General features: G+C 52.6%; 10 protein-coding genes across 10 annotated transcripts; 3 read left to right on the top strand and 7 right to left on the bottom strand.

Annotated features, from left to right (window-relative positions):
* Window positions 1-309: 309 nt before the first annotated feature.
* PtrM4_048170 (CypX, Cytochrome P450) lies at window positions 310-1989 on the bottom strand (the record flags this gene model as incomplete). Its single annotated transcript, XM_001936642.1, has 2 exons — window positions 310-1512; window positions 1570-1989. 2 exons carry the CDS (start codon window positions 1987-1989, stop codon window positions 310-312), a joined length of 1623 nt encoding a protein of 540 aa, XP_001936677.1.
* A 1890-nt stretch (window positions 1990-3879) lies between these two features.
* PtrM4_048160 (uncharacterized protein) lies at window positions 3880-4908 on the bottom strand (the record flags this gene model as incomplete). Its single annotated transcript, XM_001936640.1, has 2 exons — window positions 3880-4807; window positions 4859-4908. The coding sequence occupies 2 exons, from the start codon at window positions 4906-4908 to the stop codon at window positions 3880-3882; spliced, it is 978 nt and encodes a 325-aa protein (XP_001936675.1).
* A 647-nt stretch (window positions 4909-5555) lies between these two features.
* On the bottom strand, window positions 5556-6354 carry PtrM4_048150 (BTB domain containing protein; the record flags this gene model as incomplete). The annotated part of the gene is made up of 2 exons (XM_001936639.1): window positions 5556-6026; window positions 6100-6354. 2 exons carry the CDS (start codon window positions 6352-6354, stop codon window positions 5556-5558), a joined length of 726 nt encoding a protein of 241 aa, XP_001936674.1.
* A 713-nt stretch (window positions 6355-7067) lies between these two features.
* Window positions 7068-8150, bottom strand: PtrM4_048140 (SEC14 cytosolic factor; the record flags this gene model as incomplete). Its single annotated transcript, XM_066104761.1, has 5 exons — window positions 7068-7114; window positions 7171-7624; window positions 7677-7809; window positions 7860-7909; window positions 7959-8150. 5 exons carry the CDS (start codon window positions 8148-8150, stop codon window positions 7068-7070), a joined length of 876 nt encoding a protein of 291 aa, XP_065959325.1.
* A 796-nt stretch (window positions 8151-8946) lies between these two features.
* Window positions 8947-10732, bottom strand: PtrM4_048130 (LRR-8 multi-domain protein; the record flags this gene model as incomplete). Its single annotated transcript, XM_066104760.1, has 2 exons — window positions 8947-9772; window positions 9819-10732. 2 exons carry the CDS (start codon window positions 10730-10732, stop codon window positions 8947-8949), a joined length of 1740 nt encoding a protein of 579 aa, XP_065959324.1.
* Window positions 10733-12973: 2241 nt separating this feature from the next.
* Window positions 12974-14193, top strand: PtrM4_048120 (Methyltransf-25 multi-domain protein; the record flags this gene model as incomplete). Its single annotated transcript, XM_001936637.2, has 2 exons — window positions 12974-13274; window positions 13331-14193. 2 exons carry the CDS (start codon window positions 12974-12976, stop codon window positions 14191-14193), a joined length of 1164 nt encoding a protein of 387 aa, XP_001936672.2.
* Window positions 14194-14374: 181 nt separating this feature from the next.
* On the bottom strand, window positions 14375-14691 carry PtrM4_048110 (LYR family protein; the record flags this gene model as incomplete). Its single annotated transcript, XM_001936636.1, has 3 exons — window positions 14375-14391; window positions 14444-14587; window positions 14640-14691. The coding sequence occupies 3 exons, from the start codon at window positions 14689-14691 to the stop codon at window positions 14375-14377; spliced, it is 213 nt and encodes a 70-aa protein (XP_001936671.1).
* A 292-nt stretch (window positions 14692-14983) lies between these two features.
* On the top strand, window positions 14984-16360 carry PtrM4_048100 (4HBT-2 domain containing protein; the record flags this gene model as incomplete). Its single annotated transcript, XM_066104759.1, has 6 exons — window positions 14984-15086; window positions 15141-15432; window positions 15501-15523; window positions 15607-15773; window positions 15949-15968; window positions 16030-16360. 6 exons carry the CDS (start codon window positions 14984-14986, stop codon window positions 16358-16360), a joined length of 936 nt encoding a protein of 311 aa, XP_065959323.1.
* Window positions 16361-17799: 1439 nt separating this feature from the next.
* PtrM4_048090 (ubiquitination network signaling protein) lies at window positions 17800-20769 on the top strand (the record flags this gene model as incomplete). Its single annotated transcript, XM_066104758.1, has 2 exons — window positions 17800-19555; window positions 19601-20769. 2 exons carry the CDS (start codon window positions 17800-17802, stop codon window positions 20767-20769), a joined length of 2925 nt encoding a protein of 974 aa, XP_065959322.1.
* Window positions 20770-21895: 1126 nt separating this feature from the next.
* PtrM4_048080 (putative 3 -5 exonuclease protein) lies at window positions 21896-22957 on the bottom strand (the record flags this gene model as incomplete). The annotated part of the gene is made up of 1 exon (XM_066104757.1): window positions 21896-22957. The coding sequence occupies one exon, from the start codon at window positions 22955-22957 to the stop codon at window positions 21896-21898; it is 1062 nt and encodes a 353-aa protein (XP_065959321.1).
* Window positions 22958-23444: the final 487 nt, after the last annotated feature.

The following is a 23444-nucleotide window of genomic DNA, read 5'->3' as shown; positions in this document are numbered from 1 at the left end:
TACTGATATTGTCAATTGAGGCACTATCAATTGAAGGCTAGTGTTTGCTTATTCTTACCCGAAGTCCATGCGCTCTCCGCATATTGGGCGATGTGGTGAGGGATGATTGTAAGTATTCATGATCAAAAGTTTGGCCATTGTCCCGCCGACACATCCTTGCTCGCCAAATTAGTGCATCGGAACACTTAGCTCTCTCGGCCGTGATCGGAACTGCCTCCATACACTACACACATGTCCACTACACTCGCATTTCACGCTAACTTGCATGGAGATCAATATTTGCATAATGAGACTAAAACATGACTAACACTACTGTTTGGCTTCCTTCATCCTAACCTTGACACCATCCGCCGGACACGTAGATAAGCTCGCAGCATGCCTGGTATACCCGCAGCCACCCCTCTCAACCGGCTCCCAACTATTCCCTACACCTTCAATCTCGTCAAATCTCTGCGCCATTCTTACAATCACAAATCCCGCTTCCGTCAGAGCAAATTGCTGTCCCATGCAGATTCGTGGTCCTCCGTTGAAGGGGAGGAACTCCCACCCACCCTTCCTCCCCTCGAAGCGCTCTGGGCGGAACTCCCCTGCATCTTCTCCCCAAAGGTCCTTGCGGCGATGCATGACGTAAACGCTGTAGTCCATGTGCATGCCCTTCTTTAGGTAGACAGGAGCTGTGCCGTCTGGGCCGCCACCTACGGGTAATGTGGTGTCGCGAAGCGCACAGCGAGTATCAAACGGAACGACGGGATAAAGACGGAGGGTCTCGCTCATAACCCACTGCAAATAGTTGCATGACTTCAACTTCTCGAATGAAAGGTTCTGAGGTTTGGAGTAGGTACCGAATTGTTGCGTCACGACAGCACGAAGCTTCTGATATATGTCGGTATGTTGTGAGAGTAGCATGAAGACATACGAAAGAAGTGATGCCGTGGTATCGCGTCCAGCTAGAAGAATCGAGATGGATTGGAAGCGAAGCTCGGCGGGGTCTCGGGTAGCCTCTGCAAGTGCGTCGAGAAAGACGTACTTTTCTTTTCCACTCGCCGTCTTTTGGTTCGTCTTCTTCCCAGAAAGCACACGTTCGACATGGAAGTCGATAAAGGTATGACACTGTTTGCAGTTTTTCTTGAACTGCTTATCGTACGTCAACCAGTATCCGATCCCCAGTCGGGTACCCGCAGCAATCGTGCTTTGTGCTTGGTCGAAGGAGACTGCGAATTCCCCTTCACTCACGGGCCCTGGTGCTTTACTAGAAGTGTACCCAGGTAAGGCCGCAAGCTGCGAATCCACACTTGCGCCGAATAGAAATTCGGTCGCTGAATCCAGTGTCAGGCGGAAGAACAGCCGCTGAATGTCGGTGACGTCGGTCCAGCCGTTCGAGTTGATGGGCAATGCTCGCATCATATGTTGCATATGCTTTTCGTTAAGGTTCAAGTCGCCAACTTGGTCTCGCGCAAACTGAGGCCGAAGAAGCGCTCTGGCATGCGACCACTGCTCGCCATCTGAGGAGAACTAATCAACGTCAGTGTCTCCATATTTTCGTTGCATCGCTACAGGTATGGCACTTACGATACCGCGACCCAACAACGGGGAGAAGCTCTCGTTTCTCAGCTCTCCTAGTCCAAAGTCCTTGAACTGTGTCGCTAGGATGGCTTGAATATTCCGTGGCTCAACAGTGAAGATACCCTCGCTACCCATAAAGTTTGCATAGAATGTGCTGACCGTTTTGCCTTCTACCTCGCAAGCATTGTGGACGCGTGACTGAATGTACTGCGGGACGCGACGCTCTTTATCGGCCTTGCTTATTCTTGCAGCGGTTCTGATATTGAATATGTCCAACGGCATTTGATCATTGAATTTAGGAGCAGGTAGACACCCCAGTCGGCGTGCGTTAGCGGCATGGCGGTGTGAAGTGATGATCGAAGCAACGATTCTGTAGATGATGAAAGAGATGCTGACCCAGAGGCCTATTAAGATAGAGCTGTGCATTTTGTCGAATTGTAGTGATAATGACGAAAGTTATTGGCGGTGGACATATCCCAATACTTATAATTCACCAAACGCCAAGCTCTCACTACCTTCTACGCAAGGGGCTTACTCTATGTCATCCATGTAAGACTTCCATACATGGTGATGCGTGGCCATAGCCCCTCGGAACCGCAGTTGCACAGCAATCCGCGCATGTGGGAAACAAGTGCGTCCGGTCCGATTTCATATCAAACTCCCAATCGACTTACATTATAGTCTATTAAAGAACGTACTAGATGCATTTTTTTCCAGTAGTCTTAAGATGATAGGTATAGGCCTCCTTTCCCAAACTGCTTATTAACGTCTGTACTTCATATCATACAACCTCTTTGCAAACCTACACTGCACAGTCCGCAACAATCAATTAAGTGGGTCCTAGAAGGTTCAGATTGGATTGATTGATTACCGCTTTAAGCCTAGTAGTTACCTATAGGAGTTTAAGCCCTACCTAGATAGGTAAGTGGGTCTAGGAGAGTGACCGGATTGAATTGATTGTTGCGGAGTCTACTACACTGTACCTAGTGTTTCGGTCAGGCAAGATCTATCATAACCACAACTAAAACAATAACGGGCGTTATAATTTGGCATTCCGTAAGTGTCTGGAGTCAGGTAGGTTGTACGGAGAGCTTGGGGCGTAGGAGGCTGTGTCCGATGGTTACCTGCCTAGGTGAGGAACGCCAAGGCTTCCGAAACCCCGAGTTGCGATTATGTGACATCCATGAAGTCTACTACGTGTCTTTGGGTTTATTAGCTTTGTATTCAAGTTGTGTCATCGAGTCCACATTTTTACTAGGAATCCAATCGGATCGTTGCTATGCCCACTTTCTTCGCTGTCATGGTTATCGGACAGAGCTTGGCACAACTACCTAGGTAGACAACTAGGTACTCCGCGATATAAAGGCCAAGGTCTTCCCATCTGGAATATTTTCACCAACATGAATTCGTATCCTACTCCGAATTACGGCCAAAATAACGCGTGTGAGCCCTGGACGTCCACGAATCTCTTGCCTGCATCATCCTGAGGTCGCCACTCAACATGCCTTTCATCGAAGCAGGGGGCGTATCACAACAGCTAGACAGCAAGCGATTTGAATTCAACATCCAGTTCAATACGTCGGTCAAACGATCCTCTTGCCCATTTCCGCGGAAATGAACTCACTCCGGATATTCTGGTAAACACTGTCGCTGGCCTGTTCACAACCACAAGCGAATCGTTAAGAGCCAGCAACAACAAGGAAGCCCTGGATTCCATACATAGCGCTTGCGATTGGGGAACGGGTGTCCGGAGACGACTACCACGCGACAGGTCGCATGTTGTGTGAGGAGCAGCCAGTCAAATGACAAGCATGCCCTGCCTTGAGACTATCCTTTAGCCTTTGCTCGTACCAGTACGGCGCTTGAAAGTATGGCGCTCGAAAGAGCCGCGACATGTAGGGAGAACATGACAACAGCGCCGATAGACTCTTGGTGGTGTCGGAGGGTAATCGGGAAGACAAAACGAACAGCAAACAGAAAGATGAGATACCAAGAAATGTGGATCAAGGTACAAAACAGGGGCATGACTTTTGAAAGCTCTCGGATACTCGTGCGGAGCTATTGAATAATACCACAAAGGACATCACTGCCTGACACTCCACCGCACCCGTTTTAATATCCCGAACGAGAAAGGAGCAGCCCATCATCATCATCCGAAACATCAACAAGAAGCGTCCAATCTTGCATCTCTCAATCCTCCCCCAGGTTCAAATGTTTCTGCACTCCCGGCTTATAGCGTGAATGCCGGCAACCTACTCATAGGCCTAGAAGCATGAGACCATGATTCGAACAAGAGGTAAATCAATGTTCTTCTCGTCAAAGACCGGAAGCCACATCAGTAGACGTCTGCCCCTTCGATTTTGCAACAAGCCCCTCTTCCTCGTCATCGTCGCTCTCAGTGCCCAGTTTCTCCGCCCACATCTTGCTCAAATCACCAATACTCTTTCTCTCTTTCCAGGTTGTCATTGCCATATCCGCCAGCTCCCTGACATACTCGTCTGGCCAGAGGTCCCCCCATATACGGAACCAGCCAGGGTAGAGGTACGTCAGGGCGACAGTAAGAACAAAGTCGCGTATCTCATCGTCACACTTTCTCTCAACAAACGCCCACTTGACACTCTCGGTAGTGAAAACAGATCGTGATTGCTCGAAGAACGTGGTGATGACAATGGCTTTGAACGTTGTATCTTCCACGGCGCTGGCAACTGCCCATAGCTTCAGAATGACAAGGTTGAATGCATCGGTATCCCGGGAAAGAGTAGATCGTATGTGAAGAGTAGAGGTATAGGGCCAGTCAAGATAGATGTGTACGGCTTCGGCGTCGAGCTCTTTCTCCACGGCGAGATAGCTGAGCAGTTGATCGTTCGTCCAGCTGGCTCGGCACATTAGGTATGTGAGCGGGGCTTCCTTGTTGGGGTCGAGATAGTAAGATCTCCTCCAGTCTTCCATACAGACTTCGTGAACGTTTTGTCCGCACTGTACGCAGAAAGAAATATCGCTGGTAATAGGGTCCAGGGCTTCGAGGCAGAAGCAGCACTTGTCGGTGGGGGAGACGGGCTTTCGCTTGTTTTGAACCTGGGACTTGAAGAAAGAAGAGGTTCGACAGATGAGATCTAGAAGACGAGGGGTTATGGTCAGAGAGTGTGGATACTGGGACTTTGATGAAAGGGTCTGGGTACCTTCGTGGACGGCGAAGCGGCGATCTAGGCTGGGGATCCTGAATTGGACGATCTTGCTGCCTGTACTACTGTGTTAGTGTACTGTAGTATTGATGATTGGGAGAGATACGACGTACCTGATCGGGCCCAGCTTCTTGGTCGCGCCTCGAGATTTGATGACTGTCATTGTTGGCGAAAGTAGTATGATGGACCGAGTGTGTTGTTAATTGGAGGGCATGAGAAGGTATACTGCAAGAACTGAGCATAGGATCCCCGCAAAAGTGAGAGAGAAGCAGTTCATTGTCTATCCCAGAGCGGTTAGGAGAAGCCGTCCAGGTGAAAGAGAAGCAGTTAATTGCCTATTCCAGAACGGTGAGGTGAAGCCGTCCTGGTGAAGAAACCGACGAAGATGGTATTGTCATCCGTTTCCGCAGACAGTTACTTGGCATCACCCAGGATTTAGCTTATATGTGTGAATGTTTTATGCTAGCGATGCTAGAGCCCTAGAATGCGCATAGGTACTTCCTCTAGACGAACTTCAATTAGTGTGGTTGGGCGTCTTGCAATGCCGCTGCAAAACAGGGTTTCACCGCCCACCTATAGCAGTTACTCTGCACAGTGCTCATACTCACCAATCATCATAATCCGGGTCTTTGTTCCTTTCTGTGGTCTAAGCAGAGCACTTTTCTGTGGCACCAGCGCAGTGCTTGCAGATAAACCACTCTGCGGCTCTGCAGACTCCCTCATCACAGATTCACACACGCACGATTACCTCCCCAAGCTCAAAGTTCAGTTATGTGGCACAATCCCGACCTCCATAGACACCCACAATATTCACCCATGATACACGCGCGCATCCGTCCTCTTCGCCAATTCCTTCTTCACAGAGCTCAGCTCCTTCTTTACGGCGCTCAACTCCTTCTTCACGTCGTCCAGCTCCTCCTTCACTAAATCGTGCTCCCCAGGCCTCAGCCGTTTAGTGATTAGACTGCGCGCAAGATCAAAATGAAACTCTTTAAGATCTGCCAACTCCTCCAGCTCCTCACCGCAAGAGTAGTCTGTGTAAAACTTGACCATGAGTTCGCGGGCGGGACTAGACTCGGTTGTTCCCTTGTAGATGATACGGATGGCATCTGGTTCCGGGAAGCAATAGTGGTCTTCTTCAGGTCCGTCGTCAATCTGTGCTTTCATGGCGTCTAGGACAATGGTCTTTGTGGTGTCGTCCATGAGCATTTCGGCTAGGACATAGAGCTTGCTGAGGGGTGCGTAGAGTTCTGTGTCTTCTATGGTGGGTATGGTGCCTGTCTGTCGTTGATTAGATGTTAGCTAAGAGATGCTGTGTTTTTCCCATTCTCGTTCATGGTGCTTTCACACTTACGTACAGTAGCTCAAGGTAAAGAGCAAAGGTTTCGGGTTCTTCTTGTCCGAGATCGATCTTGCGTTCCTGCGCTTCCGTCCATGGCCCCCTCATGGCTTTGCGGAAGAACTCGCTGCGTGGGCAGACGAGTCCTTCGTGAACGAAGAACTCCTTCTGGTCTGGCGCTTCGCCGACGATGACGCGGAGGGAGGGTGAGGTGACATAGCCTAATGCCTGTGACCGTCGAATGCGAGCGTCCTTGGATGCTGTACTCATGGCTGCGACCGACCGAGGTGGTTGGAGGCTTGTAAGAGTTGGATAGTTTTCAAGATGATGCTAGAGAGTAGAGTGTTCGTAGGGATACTGGTATATGCCTGTGCGCTTGACACTGAGAAGTCCATTCACTCACTGTAAGATCTGTTGGTGTAGGCACCAAACGAAGCAGTCCATACGGTACATACATGTATAGTCGAGGCCTAGTGACCTTACGCGTCTCAAAGCTCGTATAGACGAAAAGAGTTATATAGACAACTGTATAATAGTCAATAAGCGCTTGCAACCCCTGCCCTGCCCAATAACATTCAATGAAGATGATATAATGACATACCAAATATTGACTGACAGTATACATCCCTACACTATAACAGAGTCAAGATCACAATAAAACACTGTGCAAAAGCATAAAGGTACAACCAAAATAATGCAAGCGTTTCGAGCTATCCCCGTTAAGATGATGTTGATGATTTTACGTTCGCCATGCTAGTCTATACTACAATCAGCGAGCGCCTGGAGAGCCTAGACAGCCTCCCTTCTGAATATCACGCCCCTACGCCGAATTGCTTCCCCTGATAGTTCGCTTCCTCCGTAACAGACGACGAACTGCCTAAGTGGTAGCTGGTGCGGGAGCAGGCGCAGCGGCAGGCTCAGCACCAGCAGGCGCAACAGGTGCGGGAGCAGCACCGTCCGTAGGCGCAGGAAGTGCAGAGTTGTCAATGGCGTCGTCGCTCTTCTTGGCCCATTTGGGTTCCCTTGCCCACTGAGGATCCCACCATGGGCCCGCATCGCTCAATTGACAGCCCTTCTCGCACTCACACGATCCACCAAACGCCTTGGGCAGGTTCTCAGCTGGGACCTGAGCCAGCAACTCCTTTTGGTATCCAGAGCCCAGAACGTGGATCTTGGCGCTTGTGACGGGATCAAGGAACTTCTTGACGATGCTGAAGACGCCAGAGAAGCCCCAGGGGGCGTTGATGACGTACATCTTACCCAGACGCTCGGGGTAGTAGTTTTGGCTGATGGTGGAAACAGCCCCAAGGTAGCCGTAGACCGAGGATGCCTTGCCGATGCCAACGCCCTTCAGGTCCATAATTGTGCACGACGTCTCAAGGAGATAGCCCGACTTGCGTGAGCAGGCGGGAAGACGGGGATCGGCCATCTTTTCGTATTCGCAGACCAGGTTCTGAATCATGCGTTCCTCGGACGTAATCTTGTGGAGAGCGGTGAGATCGACGCTACCGAGTTGCTCAATGTAGAGCGGGCGGCCATCCTAGGTGGTGTTAGATGTATGTTTTGTTAGAGATGATGTGTGATAGACGCACCTTGTCTGTCTTGTGATAGTACTGAGGGTAGTACTTGAAAACCTCGGGCCGCTCCTTGTAGTCAAAAGTACGGACAAGTTCCTCGACACCTACGCCAGCGTATTCGGCCCTCCACTTCTCGCAGTCGACAAACCTAGAACGGTCAGTCAAGTTTGCTATTCATTTCCATACACAGGTACATACATCTTCTCCGCCAGCTTGACATCGAACTTTCTTGCACGGAGAAAGCGCAGCTATTAATTGTTTAGCCAAGGGACACATCGACTATCAGAATGACCATACCAGAGTCAGGGTATCGAGGTTCTTAGTGTGGCCGGCCTGCTCCAAACTCATCCGCAGCTGGGCAACAGCGGCATCTTGCTCAGGCGTGGTATGGCCAGGATGTCCACTCTGAGCGGTGGGAGCAGTAGTAGGATAGTCGTAGTTGTCGTACTTGGGGTCGAGCTTGAGCTCGTTGGTGGGTGCAGCAGCCATGATGTCTGGTAATGTGAGGTGAGAGGAGAGACTGGAAGGATTCAGGGACGCTGCAGGGAATTGCGTGGTTGCGCGGCCTGGGGGAAGTGGTCGAGGAGCTATGAAGGTCGGTGTTGACCCAAGTGGGTCCCGTCGCCGCGGCGGTCAAGGCGAGTCGGAGGCCCCCCCTCATCATCTGGACTTGCACTTCCACGGGCGAATCGTGGCCTCTAGGATGGCCCCATGACGCCATCTATGGCCGTAAGCTCACTCATAGCCGTTTACTAGAATCTCACCGCAACTGCAACCTCACTCCATTCACATATTCACATACATCTAGTGTGATTCAATGCTCGAACGGTGAAACCGCAGTCGGCCCTGCTACAGCAGGCGACTAGGTCTTTTTGAACGACTACCTAGTTGATACATTGCAGAAAAGAAGAACGCGAAAGAAACCCAGAAATAGATCAAACAATCAGAGCCCATGCCGCAAAACACCTGCGACCCAACCAGCCAAACGCTTCGCATATTGAAAAGAGAGTGGTCCTTTCATCGTCAGCATGCCAAAAGGAGGCATGTTCTAAATACCGAACAACATGTGTGTTGTGAGATTCGTGTACTAACCGCCGGCATTGCTCATGCCTCCCAAGATGATCAGACCGCGCACGTCTATCGAGCGATTCACCCCGCCATTGCCAAACCTGAACTTGCATCATACCCCCAGCAACCGAACACCGAGCAAATGACGCCTGGAAAACGATGGAGAACGCTACACCACAAGCCTATTGACATGCCCGGAGGCGAACTAACGTGTCGATCAATTCCTTCGGTCCCGACTTGGCCCAAAGTCTACTTCCGACACCTTCTTCGCCTCTTTTCGGTTCTTGACAATGTATTGAGCGTATAGAGCGACGTGATCACTTGGGAAGTGGTAGTTGGGGAACCCAGGCACGCGCTTGAGGTAGCCCTTGTCAATGTCACCAAGCAGGCCGACCACCTGCAGCGTGTTCGTCGAATACCAAATGTAGTCGAGCACGCCCTGGAAGTGTGGCACATAGTTGGTGAAAGCCAACTCTCCGATGGATGCGTAGCTGGACTTGAGACTGAACGGATGGGATATGCCGTCTCGTGTGAAATTACCATACTTGCGTGTTCCCAGATCCGCGTGCACATTCGACACATTACCGTGCGTAATGAGATCGTACACACCAGACGTCGGCAGCGAGTTGAAGTCACCGCACAATATAACAGGAAAGTCGGCAGGATCAGAGTACTGCTTGGACGGTCCTGGCTCCTGTGTTGGGTCGAGCTCTGTTCCTTCTTCGCTGTCTCCGTTTGTGAACTGATATACGACCTTGTTTGTACAAGGAGCCGTCTTGGTCCACTGAGTCGCGAGCTTCGTGATCCCTTCCATCAAGATGGCGACCTGCACAAGTTTGACGTCGGTGAAGGCGGGATTCCAGAAGACGTGCACGTTTCCGACAATGAACCTCGAACCTGTAGCACGGTTTTCAAGGAAGGCAACCACTCCGATATCGTCACGGGGCATGACACGGTTGAAGATGTCGTGTTCACCCTTCATGTCAGGGCGATTGATGGCAGTGTTTGCGAAGTCGATGAGCTGCTTGTCCAGCAATATGTACCTGTACCAATTAGCACAGTCCGAGGTTAGATGTTAGTGTTACTTACTTGCTGTTCTTGTAAAAGATGGCACACCCATCGACCAGCTTGGCTTCCCTCTCTGCCATGGTACGCGCCCTCGACTTTGGCCAGAAAACGCCCTTGTAGTCATTATGCGCCAACGCTGCTCGGAAGAATTCGTTGAAGCTATCTTGATCAATCTCCTGCAGACACACTATATCTGCATCGCGCTCCCGCAACTCGGCGAGGATGAGTTCCCTGCGGCTCTCCCAAGCAAGAGCTGAGCTCGGCGTGTAACCGTACTGTGACTGCGTACAGTACTTGTCGCATAGGATGTTGTAGCTGAGCGCGCTCACCGTCTCTTGTGCAGTATCCTGGACGTCATCAAGGACGATCCAGTCGCGCTCTGGTGGTGCCTCTGGACCTGGGGCGTTCTCACGGAAGTGCTTGATGAGTTCCTGTGTACCCTGTTCCATGATGATTTGCTTTAACTCGTCCGGGATAGGGTTGCCCTCGATGCCAAGCATCTCCAACTGGTACAAGGATCCTAGTTCGTACGGAAGGTTCTCAATATGATTGTCGAACAGTAGCAGCTGCTTCAGGTTTACGAGCATGCCGATCTCCGGGGGCAGGTACTGTAGATTGTTCAAGGAGAGATCCAGGTGTGTGAGGTTCCGTAACTGGCCAATGTCTTGGTGTACATAGGTGAGCTTGTTCGAGTTGAGGTACAGCTTCGTCAGGAACGTGTAGGCGAACAGCGCGGGCGTGATTACTTTGAGGTTCTGGCCGCCAAAGTCGAGAATGGTCCATATATGTTGGTCCTTGCCATCATCCACGCGCTGAGCAGCGGGCCTATTGCGCTCTTTCTCGTCCGCCTCTTTCTGCATTCCGTTTGTGGTTCCAGCTACAATGCTCTTGCTAACGCTCGGGTGGATCCTGGCGTGCGAGTGGGCCTGTGTCATTTCACGCGCCGTTTGATGCAACCGCAATTGCTCTTGCCAGTGTTCGGTTTGCGGCTTGCTGAGTCCGCTGTGGGCGCTGTTTGGCGTGCCATTTTGGAGGTGGTTCGGCGTGAAGTGGGGCTGGACGTTTGACATGCCCCCGCTTGAGATGTTGTGCTGGTGGTTGTACTGTCCAACATGGTTATTGCCCGAGATGTCCTGGTGTTGCTGATGATGCTGGTTGTGGTGTTGATGGTGTTGGTTGTGCTGGAAGGGTTTGCCCAGGTTCATCATACTATAGTTTTGCCCGTTCCGTCCATTCATCATTACATTGTGGCCTTGGTGCCCATGGCCCTGGTTGAACATGGTAAACTGCGACGGAGACGACTGGCGCCCGGGGGATCGTGCTGGAGAGGGAGTATCGGGGTTGTTGAAGGGTATGCGGGCGCTAGTTGTGGGGGACCGGCGGCCAGGGAGGTTGCGAATGTTCTGTGCGTGTTGCGGGTAGAAGGTTGAGCCGGTTCCCCTTGAGTAGACCGAGTAATCGGCCATCTAAGGGAATGGCAGCGGGTGATGGTGTAGGACCCGCAGGCGGGCGTGCGGCTTGGTAATGAAAGCGCCGGGTTGCTATGGCGAAGGAGGGCGTCAGGTCGGTGGTAGGGCTCGGGCACGCGATCTTCTTCGTTTTAACATGGGCACCCGAAAGCCTCTTCGACATGAGCACGCGCTAACAGAGGCGGCAGCTGAAGACCATGTACTGTGAAGCCGCGGGCGGTTTGCGAGTGAGGGTAATATTGAGCTGGGGCCTTGGTAGTGAGAGGTGAAGAAGGCGTGTTCGCAGTAAGAGGCTGTGAATTGTGTTGGTATTGATATTGTGGCCGTCTGTCGTCCTATCCACCACTGTGTTAGCTCTGTAGCGGGGAATCCAGGTCGTTGTCGTCGGAGCTGCAGAGGTCGACAAAGCGGGCGGAGGCGGCGCACGTACGGCAGCAGAGGATGCCAAAGAGCGCGCAGGAGGAACAGTCAGTCTCAATTGCGCCAGACAGATGGGTGCGGGTCCAACTGCAGCGCTGTGAAGAATAGAGAGAGTAGTGAATGCGATACGTGAAGCCGAGTCGAGCCTTGCCCAATTGACGGGGAGCGCCGCTAACCTGACCACGTGACCTGGTGGAAGCGTCGATCCAAGGGCCAGGCTGAAACTGTAGTTGTATACATGGCCACTCGCCCATGTTGAAGCTTGGTATGAGCGCGTTGTGATGCACTGCGCGACTTTGGCGTTTTAGCTAGGTAGTTACTGTCCACCGTGTCTTTGCCAGCCCAAGTCATGTGCGCGCACGCTCTCTCCGCCAGCGGAATCGAGACTCGAGGCTCGCGCCGGCCCATGCATGTGCAGGTTGCTGCGATTACGTGCAACAGCAACATGTGTGCAGCAGCATTGGCCTACTGAAGTGTCTTTCTCCTACCATGTGGCTGCTGAACCGTGGTACCTATGTAGGTACTCCAGGTGGTGGGTACATGTACTCCAAACTCTCTCTGTACGCCAAACACGGCATCACCTGCAGCGCCCTCGGCTCAAGCCGCGCCCATGCATATGTAGACATGCTCACACGCGGCGCCCACATTGCCCAGATTCTACGACAGAAATTACCACCAAAAACCTGGGGATTCGCACTGCCGTAGGACGTGATTGGATATATCCCCTCGGCTGGCCCTTGGAGCTCCTCACCTGAGCGGCTTCGTACACCCGGCGCCGTCCTGGGCACGATTTCACACCGCACACCATGCTGGAAGGCTGTTCTGTGCTGATCTCCTACGAGCTGGCTACTGATACTGCCACTGCTACTGCTACTGCCACTGTCACCGTCACCACCTACACATGCACTCGGCCGTCCCACTCGTTAATTGCTGACTCGCCTACACGTGCTTATCTTACCACTAGAGACCGGCCCAATATCGCGCTCCCGCTAAAACAGTGGGGCAGGGGTCAAGGCACGCTGGACATCCTCGAGCACGTTCCCAGCCGTTTCGATGGGAGATTGGCAACTGGCAAGAAGGCTGTTGACACTCTACGTGCGACCGTCTGGCTAATACAAGTCTCAGTACCGCTATTACGGCGCCAATTCCACCCAAAGCCCTCCCATTCGCCCCAAGACCGTCGAGGCAAAGCAATGGGATCTGACCACTACCGACCCTCTTGGTAGAACTTTATCTGCTTCCTCAGCACCGGCGGCGTCAAGTTCGCGATCCCACCAAACCCACACCATGGACGTAACGCGGGGCTCAATATCGAGCAATTCCACCCTAAGCACTCGGGACGATACCACCGGCCCATCTGCGGAGCCCTTCATCTTGCGCCATGGACGACGATACATCAGGAGTGCTCAAAGCTACCCCCTCCCATGCGACCTGCCCGAACTCCATCGTCAGAACCTGCAGACACTCCTTGCCACGGCCGTTTTTGGAAGGGCCCTGGGCTCGACGCCCTCGTATCCCCCAAAGAAGGTCTTGGAGATCGGATGTGGCTCGGGGTACTGGTCGGCTGTGTGCCATGAATGGCTCAGTGGTACGTGAAACCGTAGTCATGTGCATCAGCCATCGCTCAGTGCTGACTGTGACCAGAACAGGGTTACAAAGACGTCGCCTTTACGGGTCTGGACATTGTCAACCTGTCTGGAGATTTACAGCGCCAGGGCATCGACTGGAGGTTCGTGCAGCACGACTTGCGCAAGTTGCCGCTGCCGTTCGACGATGAGGAATTCGATATCGTAGTGATGAAAGATCTGAGCATGATCATGCCGCTGGGACCGCCGTCTCAAAAGATACTCGATGAAGCCACGCGGATACTCAAGTCTGGCGGGACCCTGGAAATCTGGGAGACGGACCATATTATTCGATCGATCTTGCCGCATCCCCCGCCTCCGCCAGGCAAGAACCCCCAGGAATATGCCTGTGCCGTATCGACAGGGACATTTTTGATTTCGCACATCACACCATTCACCGACGTACAGAACAAGTACCTTCAAGACTCCAACGCATGGATTCAGGAAGCGCTAGATCAGCGCAAGCTCTCGCCAACACCGTGTTCTCGAATATCGCAAATACTGCTCCAGGAGACGGAGACGCTATGTGACGTGGAGAACCGTCGAGTTGCCATTCCGCTGGGCGAGCCGCGATGGGAACGTGAAGCTGCAGGCGAAAAGATAAAACGGCGCGGGAGCGAGGCTGGGAATCTCATGAAGGGCGGTGCAATGTTCGATAGTTCCATCCTTACAAGAGAGCAAGCAGCTCTCCGACATACGGCGTTGTTGATCGTCATCCAGCTGATTGAGAGTCTAGAGCCCCTACTCAAACAAGTCAGTGGGAAGAACCAGGAAGAATGGCAGCGCTATTGGAATTCCATGATCAACGATCTGCTGGAGCAGAAAGGAGCTTCCAGCGGTGAGTGTCTTGAGGTGGGAGTATGGTGGTGCAAGAAGGTGTAAAGTAGCAGCGTACCTTTTCTATTTGTGATATCCCGGTCTACGAATGGCCATAGGCGGTGAGAAACAGGCGTCTTACAGTAAACTAGGCAAGTGTGTCGTAGCGCTGGCGTAAAGTACGATAACGCTTCAGATAGTATCTAGACTAGTCAGGGGACTTTCTTATCATGGTTTTCTGGTTGAATTACAGTGCTTCGATTTCTGGTGTTGGTGTTTAGCGTTGAACGTGAGACTATGAGTGATGTGGACTAACCTCGCTTTACATATTCTGCCCTCTCGATACCTTGCTTGATCTTCGCCTCATCGGTCAAGTGTCGTTGACTGGCAAATGCTTTGTGCAAGCGGGTTCGGAAGTAGTCGTAACCCTGGGGGTACTCGCGGCCCATGAAGAGCAGATCTGTGGTACAATGAATACGTGCTTTGTTATGATTCGGAGCGCCCAACGTTACCCTTGTATATCCGAATGACCTGATGGCGGAGAGATGGGTTGAGAGAAGCCATTTTGAACACAGAGAAGAGTAATGTTTGGTGTTTGTACGATTCGGGACAACGAGCAAACAGTGCACAACGTTTCACGGGAAAGTTGGATGAGAAGTAGTGGTGATGGGGAGGTACGGACTCGGCCTCGCGTTACTGACGTAGGGCTGCTGTCGCTATCGGGTGGTGGAGACGGCATCCTCGGCTCTCGTTTCCGTATCTCGGAAGCAAGGACACTAGTAAGCCTTCACATCATACCTCGTGTAACACAGAAGAGCACCTTCTCCACACTTCATAGTTGGGGTTTCTAGGCAATATGCGTGTACTGGTGCGCTCGGGCATCTTGTCTTCCAGGCCGACATTGACGCTTGCTGGATTACAGAGGGTACCACTTGCGCGATATCAGTCGACTGCAAGCGGTATGTAGTTGAGGGAATTCTAACAATGTGGTAGCTAATAATCCTTTGATATAGACAATGCACCTGCGACTGCTGCATTGAGTCCCCGCTGGCTCTCAGACGTTAGAGCGAGGATTGGAAAATGTATCAATTTTGGGATGAATTCTACCCAGATTGAGGAAGCTGGCTCGATACTGCAAGAGACGACGACAGGTTGTGAGTACTGCTATCAGATAAAAAAATCCACAGACAAGCATCAACTCACGTCTTTCTTCAAGGGAGAGAACTTGTGGCCGGAAGCGAAGGGTTCCTCACAAGCAAGCAGTGGCGAGGTCTCTACCGACAGGAAGTCGTTTGGGGAGAAATGGTAAGCCTTCCAAAGATTCTAACCAGCATTGCGTACAAGGGCTAATATAGACTGATCGCACAGGACAGCATGGTAGGACATCCTACAACTTGTACATTGACCACTGCTGATAGACTCAAAGGGTACTACTATCATTCTCACGCGCGCATCCCAATGAGTCCTAATCATGTATAGGCCACGTCAATAACGTCATGTACAATCGCTATGCGGAGTCTGCCAGAGTCAACTGGACGCTTAATTTTGCGGCCAGCGACCCACAGCACAAGGCTGAGTGGATGGAGCTCATGACACCCAAGAGCATAGGCTTGATTCTGAGAAGCATCAAGACTGATTACAAGTTTGTGAGTTTGCGCTTTATTCCAGTCTCCCCACTCCCTTGAGGCTGTATCATGCAGCCGCGTGGATGTGGATCACACGAGTCTTTCCGTATACGGCAGGAGCGTGGAGATGTACCAGGATCATAGAGGTTGAAAGCCTTCGCGCCGATGTTGACGTCAGTCTGCTAACGAGCAACAGCCGATGAAGTGGCCAGACAGGTATGTGTACCGAAGTTGGTGGTAGTTCGCTGCCACTGCCGTTGCTAAATTCCGCCAACAGGATTACAGTGCTCCACAAGCTTAGAGACAACCCCACAGAGAACACGGACCACTTCATTTTGGATGTCCTGATCCTTTCTGAAGCGCATCGTCGCCCGGCAGCACGCTGCGTAGAGGATATAGTAGTGTACGACTACCAGACAGCAAAGAAGTCGTCACTGCCACCGTTTATGATTAGCAAGTTCCAGGAAACATTCAGACTGCAGGAACAGGCAAAAGAGACGAACAGCAACAGGGTCAGGGCGCTGCTCAATCGGGTTAGGGGGTTGGAGAGAAGTAGCTGGGATAGAACAGACGCCAAAGAGGACTTTGGTAGCGTGGCCGGTCAATAAATTGGCGGACATGTGTTGGTTGCAAGCCTTGTAAGCCTAAGATAAGGTGATGTTGTAGTGAGCTAGAGGGTAGGTATCACTGCACCCTCATGATGACAGTCCAGGGCCCTGCGATCACGATGCATCATGCAAGTAACATGCGGGGTTAGTCGCATGTAGCGGACGTTGATCTCACTGGACGATGAGGGGAATACGGACAAAACTCTATCTGACACGATGCAACTTGACTTGAAGCGAGTGGATGATGGCGTGCTTGCGGCGGTGATCAGCATCTGGTGAGCTCTGCTGGGTTGGAACTGCAGAGATGTGCAGACCCGTTGAGCGCGTGATGAACCGGCTTACCTCATTCGCACAGCGGACATGTTGCGATTGGCGTGGTCCGGTTAAGCTTCGACGCGCCGGCACAGTGCAGAAGGTGGAAAATTGCCATGGATTGGGTGGGCGGAAGGCTTGGGCGCTATGCTCGCCTCGCACGCTGACTGCTAGATACGTATCGTGTGGCGTGCATGTTTCCCATTCCGCGTTTGCAATGCGAGGTCGGTGGGCACGTGAGAAGCATGTTCATGCAGTTTGAGCAAATGTGGTCAGGGCGGAGAGTGACAGCCATTGAGTAATAGCGTCGGCGGGGTTCATCCGCTGCAGAGACTTCAGGGCATGCGGTGAACAGACTCAGCGCGAATCAAAAATCAATTTGCGCTGCAGCTTGCTGTGGCTCAGGGGGGTCCTGGCTCACGCAAATGAACAGGTAAGCTAGAGGGTCTAGTAGAGAGGTCGTGGGGGGGCTAATTGGCTGCCTCGAAGTAGCAAACTGGCGATGCAGCGTGAGGTGGCCAGAGAGGCGACAGGTACATGGTACAAGAGCAGGACGGGTAGATACAGATAGAAAGATGAGGCAGACGAGTAGACGGTAGACGAAGCCGCATACCGGAGATGCAAACAGGCATATGGCAGTCCAGGATCGGCGATAACATGGCAGGTCGGACACAGTTCGGCTGATCTGCGTGTGCAAACATCAAACACGTCGGCGCAGGTGGTGGTGGTCATGACTGAGGTAACGGTACAAGCCGGGGGGCATGGGAATTGCTAGGCCCTGGTGGTGTCGTATGTCGTGTGTCTGCGTCGTCTCTGGTCCGGTACCTTTGACGACCCACACGCAGCAAAGCCTTGTGGTCGGCTTTTCTTGGTTCACGCCGCAGGCTGCACGCTGCATTTGACGTTTAGCAGGTGCAAGTCTTGGCACCACGCTCGCTCGGCGGAAAGCACGACACAGCAAGCGCAGGGCTCCTTCCTCGCTCCTTATACTCGTCTACACCACAAACCATTCCCCTCAGCACCCCCACCGAGCAGCGGCTCTCTCTGTCTTCCAGTCTGGCTCGTCCTGTGCAGCAGTCGAGTCTCGCCGGGGAGAGGTTTGCCCGCTGTCACCCGCACCGCCGTCTATGGTAGCGAAGTCGAAGAGGAACGCGGCGCACGACAAGCGACACGAGAATGGCCTTGCGGCCCCCGGCAAACGCATCACCAAGCAGAAGAGCAACCCGGCACTCGCTGGCAACGTCAATGGGAAGCCTCGCCCGCCGACGCCGCCAGGCCCCAGCCATGTAGAGGGCGAGAGCGTCCAGCAGCCAAGCGCGACCATCGACCGACTGTCCAAGATTCCGCCCCAGGACACCATGGCCACCGCTGCAACCCCCGCCAGAGTCGACGAGCGCACGCGCGCTGCCTCGGATGCCTCGCTGGACAACCCAGCTGAGGCATGTCGCCCGTACGACAATGGTCCCAATGGGCCTTTTGACCCTATTCCCTCCACTCTCCGCCGCGCCGACACAAACGCCTCAAAGCCCGCCTCGCTCTCCATGGCCAGCATGCTCGCTGTGCCCGCCACCATTCTCACGTCCTGTCCTCTGCGGGACGTCCTCGCCATCCTCATCATCCTCCTCCAACTCCCCCCAACCGTCCTCACCATCGTCCAGTTCCTGTTCGCAACCCTCACCTTTGTCCCCCCACAGGCCGGTACTCCCCTGTCTGCCCTCTCCGCCTTTCCCTCCTTCACCGACATCTTCCAGGGCTCTGGCGGCACCCCCTCGCTCTTCACCACAATCATCGCCGACACCGTCATATTGTTGATATGGCTGCTGCTGTGGGTGCCTGCTCAAAACTTCTTCCTGGACCTGGCCCAGGCTGTCATTGCCATTGCCCTCGGCGGTGCCGCAGCAGGCAAAAAGGGCACTACCAATAGCATCGTTATATGCTTTGTCATCATCCTTTCAAGTCATCTTCTCAGATTCAGGCCTCTCCGGCAACATATTGTACAATTCCTCTGGACCGGGCTCGCCCGGGGAGGCCTGGAATTTCTGACGAGCCCGCCGAGTTCTCCGACCTATTTGGAAAGCTTCTCAACCCCCCACGGATGGCCCCGTAGCCTCCTGGGGATACATATTCTGGCCCAAGGTGTCGTTCGCATCATCCGGCGCTCTCTATCTCGACGAGAACACACAACCCTGCCTACTGGCAAGAAGACCGACCCTGAGTCCGGTGTTCTTCAACGCTCAAACTCCACCAACCTCGAACCCACGGCCGACGTGCCCAATTCCTCGAGTACAGATGGCCGCCCACCGGGGCCGTCGCCAGCAACGCACGCTCACAAGGATAAAGCGAGTACTTCCAGGAGGAAGAGGAAGCAAGCTACGCATGTGCGTAGTCAGCAGCCATTCTGGGCTGCGCTTGCCAGCACAAAAGTTACAGTTTTAAAAGAGATGGAAAGTAGCCGGGTGGCAAACGACGCCGACGAGGCTAATGCAAAAGACGCAAATCACATTGGAAATGCTGTTTATAGATCGGAGGATGATCGTGTTTGGATTTCAGAAGTCGGCTTTTCCGACATTTCATTTCGTGTTAGTTTATCTGGGCCAGCTGAAGTGCAAGAGGAGGATGAGGAATCTGCCCACATAGGTTCCGGTATCGACAAGTCAAAACCATTCTACATTCGCGTCAACGGGGCCGACTGGAGCTCGACGCGGATCCGCCAAAGCGAGCCGGTTGGTTTGCAGGGCCAGGAGGGAACGGGCTATTGGATGGGGGAGATTTTTGGTCTGACGGCTCTTTCGAACTACTATTGCGAGTTTGTCCGAACCATAGACAACGAAGTCTTCTACTCGGCAAGCCTTATTACCTCGGCGAGCCCCGTAACTGAACTAGGTAAGCACAACAGCTTTGCCAGCATTTCCCAGCTAACACACTCAGCTACAGCTTCCATTGCTTCACCACCGGCGCATCAGACTCTGCGCCCTTCTTCGCCCACGACAACCTTGAAAAATTCGATCGCTGCGGCCGACCAACAGCTACAGGAGCAGCGGAATCGCCTGAAGCGGAACAAGAAGGATCACAAGACAGCCATCACCAACATCAAGAAAGAGGTGGATGCACTTGGGAATCGCCTTGCCAATGCCGGAGGTAGCGACGAACGTCAGCGCCAGCGCGTCCTTCAATTCACGCAGAACATACGCCAGGCTGAAGATGCGGCCGCCGATTTTGCTGTTCAAGCAGAGAACTTGGGTAGTATTCCTGAAGAAGAGGCCAAGGAGGCTGCAGCCAGAAAGGCCGAATGGAAGAAGGAGCGTGACAATAAAAACGCCATTGCTAGCGAGTTTGACAAGACCAAGGAGGAGATTCAACGCCAGGTGCAGAGTGTAGAGTCGGACATTTCTACTGCATTCCAGAAGAGGGAACGCCTTCAGCAACGTCAAACTAGGCTTAACGAGCAGCACGATCGTCTTGTTACAGCCAACGCTGAGGGTTTCACCGCCAAGCAACGAAGGGAGCAGGAACGGACAGCATTACGCGCACAGCGTGCCGAGGTTGAGCACCAATACCGCAGTAACATCAACGGTTATGAGAGGCGTACTGAGGAACAGAATGCTTTGACTAGTCAAATGTTGCAGACCGTCCAGCACTACGAGGAGCTCCTTCTCCAGCAAGTGCATCAGCACATGTCTGTTCCTACCACGCCCGAGGGTAACCTTCCAGGCACCAACATGTCTCCTCATGGCAACGGCTTCTCCAGCTTCACGTTCCCTTCGCTCAATTCGCACGGCATCAGCACTCCTGGCTCCATTCGTGGCGGCCGCGGGCGCTCCTCATCCATGCTCTCCAATGTCTCTGGTTTCACCGACGCTTTCGACGAGCCCTCCTACTCCTCCACCTACGTTCTCGGCAACCCATTCAATACTCCTGGGCCTGTAAATGGTCGCAATCGCAGTCATGGCAGCGGTAGCCTGAGCTCGGGTACCTCCAGTCAAAGCTCTAGCCAGCGTGACCCTCTGAGTCCTGTGCAAAGTATTAAGCCAATGATGGTGAGAAGTTCGACAAGTGGTAGCAATGGTCTGATGAGTCCGATCGGCAGCGGCAGATAGAAAAAGCACACGATTTAGTTTTTGATCTTTAGGTAGCTATCCAATGTGATTCTGCGTTCTTTTGGTTGTTTAAAAACCTGGTTCTGTTATATACATTGCAGTGATGTGTGTGTGTGTGTTGATTATGTCAGGCCCCCTTTACGTCTCCTCGGTAATGGGTTCCAGCGACGGACTCCAACGCATTCGACACCAGTCTTCTCCAAGCTCTTCATCCACGTCCTCCTTGTAATATTGTTCGCGTTCATATTCCCCTTCTTCCCCTTCCACCTCGTCCTTGCTCTCGTCCTTGTTCTCATCCTTGCTGTCCTCTCCGTCTCCACAAACACCAGGACCAGCCACATCCGGCACCCGCTCATGCGTCACCGTCCAATTCCCCCTCTCCATACATATTTCTATTACACTACCCATCCCGCGCTGGAGATCCGTCAGTAGTTGTCGCGCTCCCGTCACGATGTTTGGCACGTGCGAAACATGGGAGATTAGGTGGAAGGACGTGTAGGGGGCCGTGGCCGGGCCAGTGTAGAGGACGAGGGCGACGCCGTAGGTGGTTTGTAAGGTAAAAGGAGTGTTGGTGGTCTCTGGTGAAGACGTAATGTATGGAACTACATCGTAGAATGTGGAGGATGATGTGGAGGATGAACCATAGAGAGCGGTTGCAAGGGCGACGATTTGGGGCTTGAGAGATTCAAAGAGTTGGACTTCTAGGAGCTGGGCGGCGGGTGGTGACATTATTGGGATGTGCTGGTGCGTTGAGGTACGCGGTGTGGAGTTGAGTAAAGCGGGTTGAGTGTTTGAGTTGGGGTATGTGATGTAGAGATGAGTGGAGCGTATGGAACGTTTGGTTTGACTGACTAACTGTATTTGGGGGACAGGCATCACTATGAGCCTAAGCCTGCATGTGAACGTGAATGTCTACATGGATGTGAATTTCGGGTGACTAGTGAGCAAAGAACTCTCTCACCCTTCTACGTAAGGCCTTCTCACCTGATGAACAGTCTATATGATCGTACACCACCTCTTTCCGCTTGCTTTACCAGACTCTCTTTACCATTCCACCATCACTCTGTCCGCATTACCACCTCTACCACCCTCTCATCCAACCAAGCTCCCTCCTTCCACCCACCTCCTAATCACAAAGTCCGTGCCTGAAGCCCAAAGCCCACCTCCGCCTCGCCTCTCGAATCTGTCCCCAAGTCCAACATCCCTTCCTCTTGTGTACTCCATTGGGGCGATACCAAGTTTCCCAAGTAACACTAATCCGAAGCACCACCGCCTCTTTCACCATGGTCTCCCAGAAGCCCATCTTCTTCTTGTCTTTCTCGTATTCTTCTGCCATCTGTGCCAGCTCTGCTTCATCCATACGATCTTTTTGTATCCTATGCTCAAAAATATCCCACAGAAGCGGCATATACACAACATCCTGAACGCAGTAGTCTTGTACCTCTGTCCTCAACGGGCGAGTTTCGAAGACTGAGTAGCTGCCGCCCTTCTTTGGGTCGAACAGTGCGTTTCCCGCCTCTTTTATGGCTGTCCAGGCGGCGAGGTCGGTGGAGGACAGTGGGGCGTTGTCTCGGATGCAGGTGGAGAGGCTGCAGAGAAATTGACGCGAGTTTCCCGTTGTCATGGGGCGGGTGGCGAGCTCCATGACTTGCAGGTCGTGGATGCAGGAGAGAGCGACCTTGTAGTGGGCGAATAGGGCATCCGAGTCGTTTCTTACGTCGAAAAAGACTTTGGGGATGGTCGGTGACTCGAGGATGGTCTTGAGCGTGACCGGTGCTGCCGCAGTGCCCAAACCTGCGGGTGCAGACTGTGCTGCTTCGATGTCTAGATTTGAGTTGGTAAGCTGTGGTTCTCCTGAGTCACAATCGGAAAGCTTGGACTGCGGTTTCACAGTATCCAGCTCTGAGGTCAGTGGCATCTGGCGGCGAGATTCGTTGGTAGGTGTGGAAAAGGCGGTTGTTTGCAAGCCGTGTACGTCGACGAGATAGACGATATTCTGAGGACATACGTAGAGCGTGAGTAGCGAGAGTGTTCCAGCTCGACTGAGGCTGTTCCCTTCGAGATCGATGTACAGACTCGGCGGTGATGTGGGTAGGTCTGCAAGGGTTCCAAGCATGTCAGCGAGGTCGTCAGTGGTTGAAATGAAGGCCATGCGAGGTGCAATTGGAGTTTCTTGCGGAGCAGCCATGTTGGCGGATATGGCGCACATATACTGATGTGATACGGTCATTGCGAGTTCCAAACACAGTGCCAAAAAGTGAGGATGTGTAAGTGTTGTGATTGTGGGAAAGCAGAGAATATAGCGGGGCAGGACGAAAGAAGATTGGTTGCCTGTGGTTATGCAAGGCCGTTGGTGAATTAGGTGCTCTAAGTCTAGGTGACCGTCAGAGATTTCTGTTGTGTTGCCGTTTTCATACTTTGTTGTTTGTGATGCAAAACTAGCGCCTAAGGGTACTGTTATTGCCTTGGCAACTAATAACGAGAATAGAATATTGTAAAGAGAAATCCATGGTGCATGATACAGTGAATGATACAGGGTTACTGATCATGAAACTAGTTTGTTTGGCATGGAATAGACACAGTAGAAACGCTATTTCCGTATAAACCCGAGGGAGTAGCATCCTGTTGTTACAGATACTGGCCGAGTATTTGAGTAGCCTGCTTATCCCAGCTTC

Source organism: Pyrenophora tritici-repentis, chromosome 10 (assembly GCF_003171515.1).
Source record: "Pyrenophora tritici-repentis strain M4 chromosome 10, whole genome shotgun sequence".
In the NCBI taxonomy this organism is placed as follows: domain Eukaryota; kingdom Fungi; phylum Ascomycota; class Dothideomycetes; order Pleosporales; family Pleosporaceae; genus Pyrenophora; species Pyrenophora tritici-repentis.
This window is presented reverse-complemented; position numbering and strand designations above follow the sequence as displayed.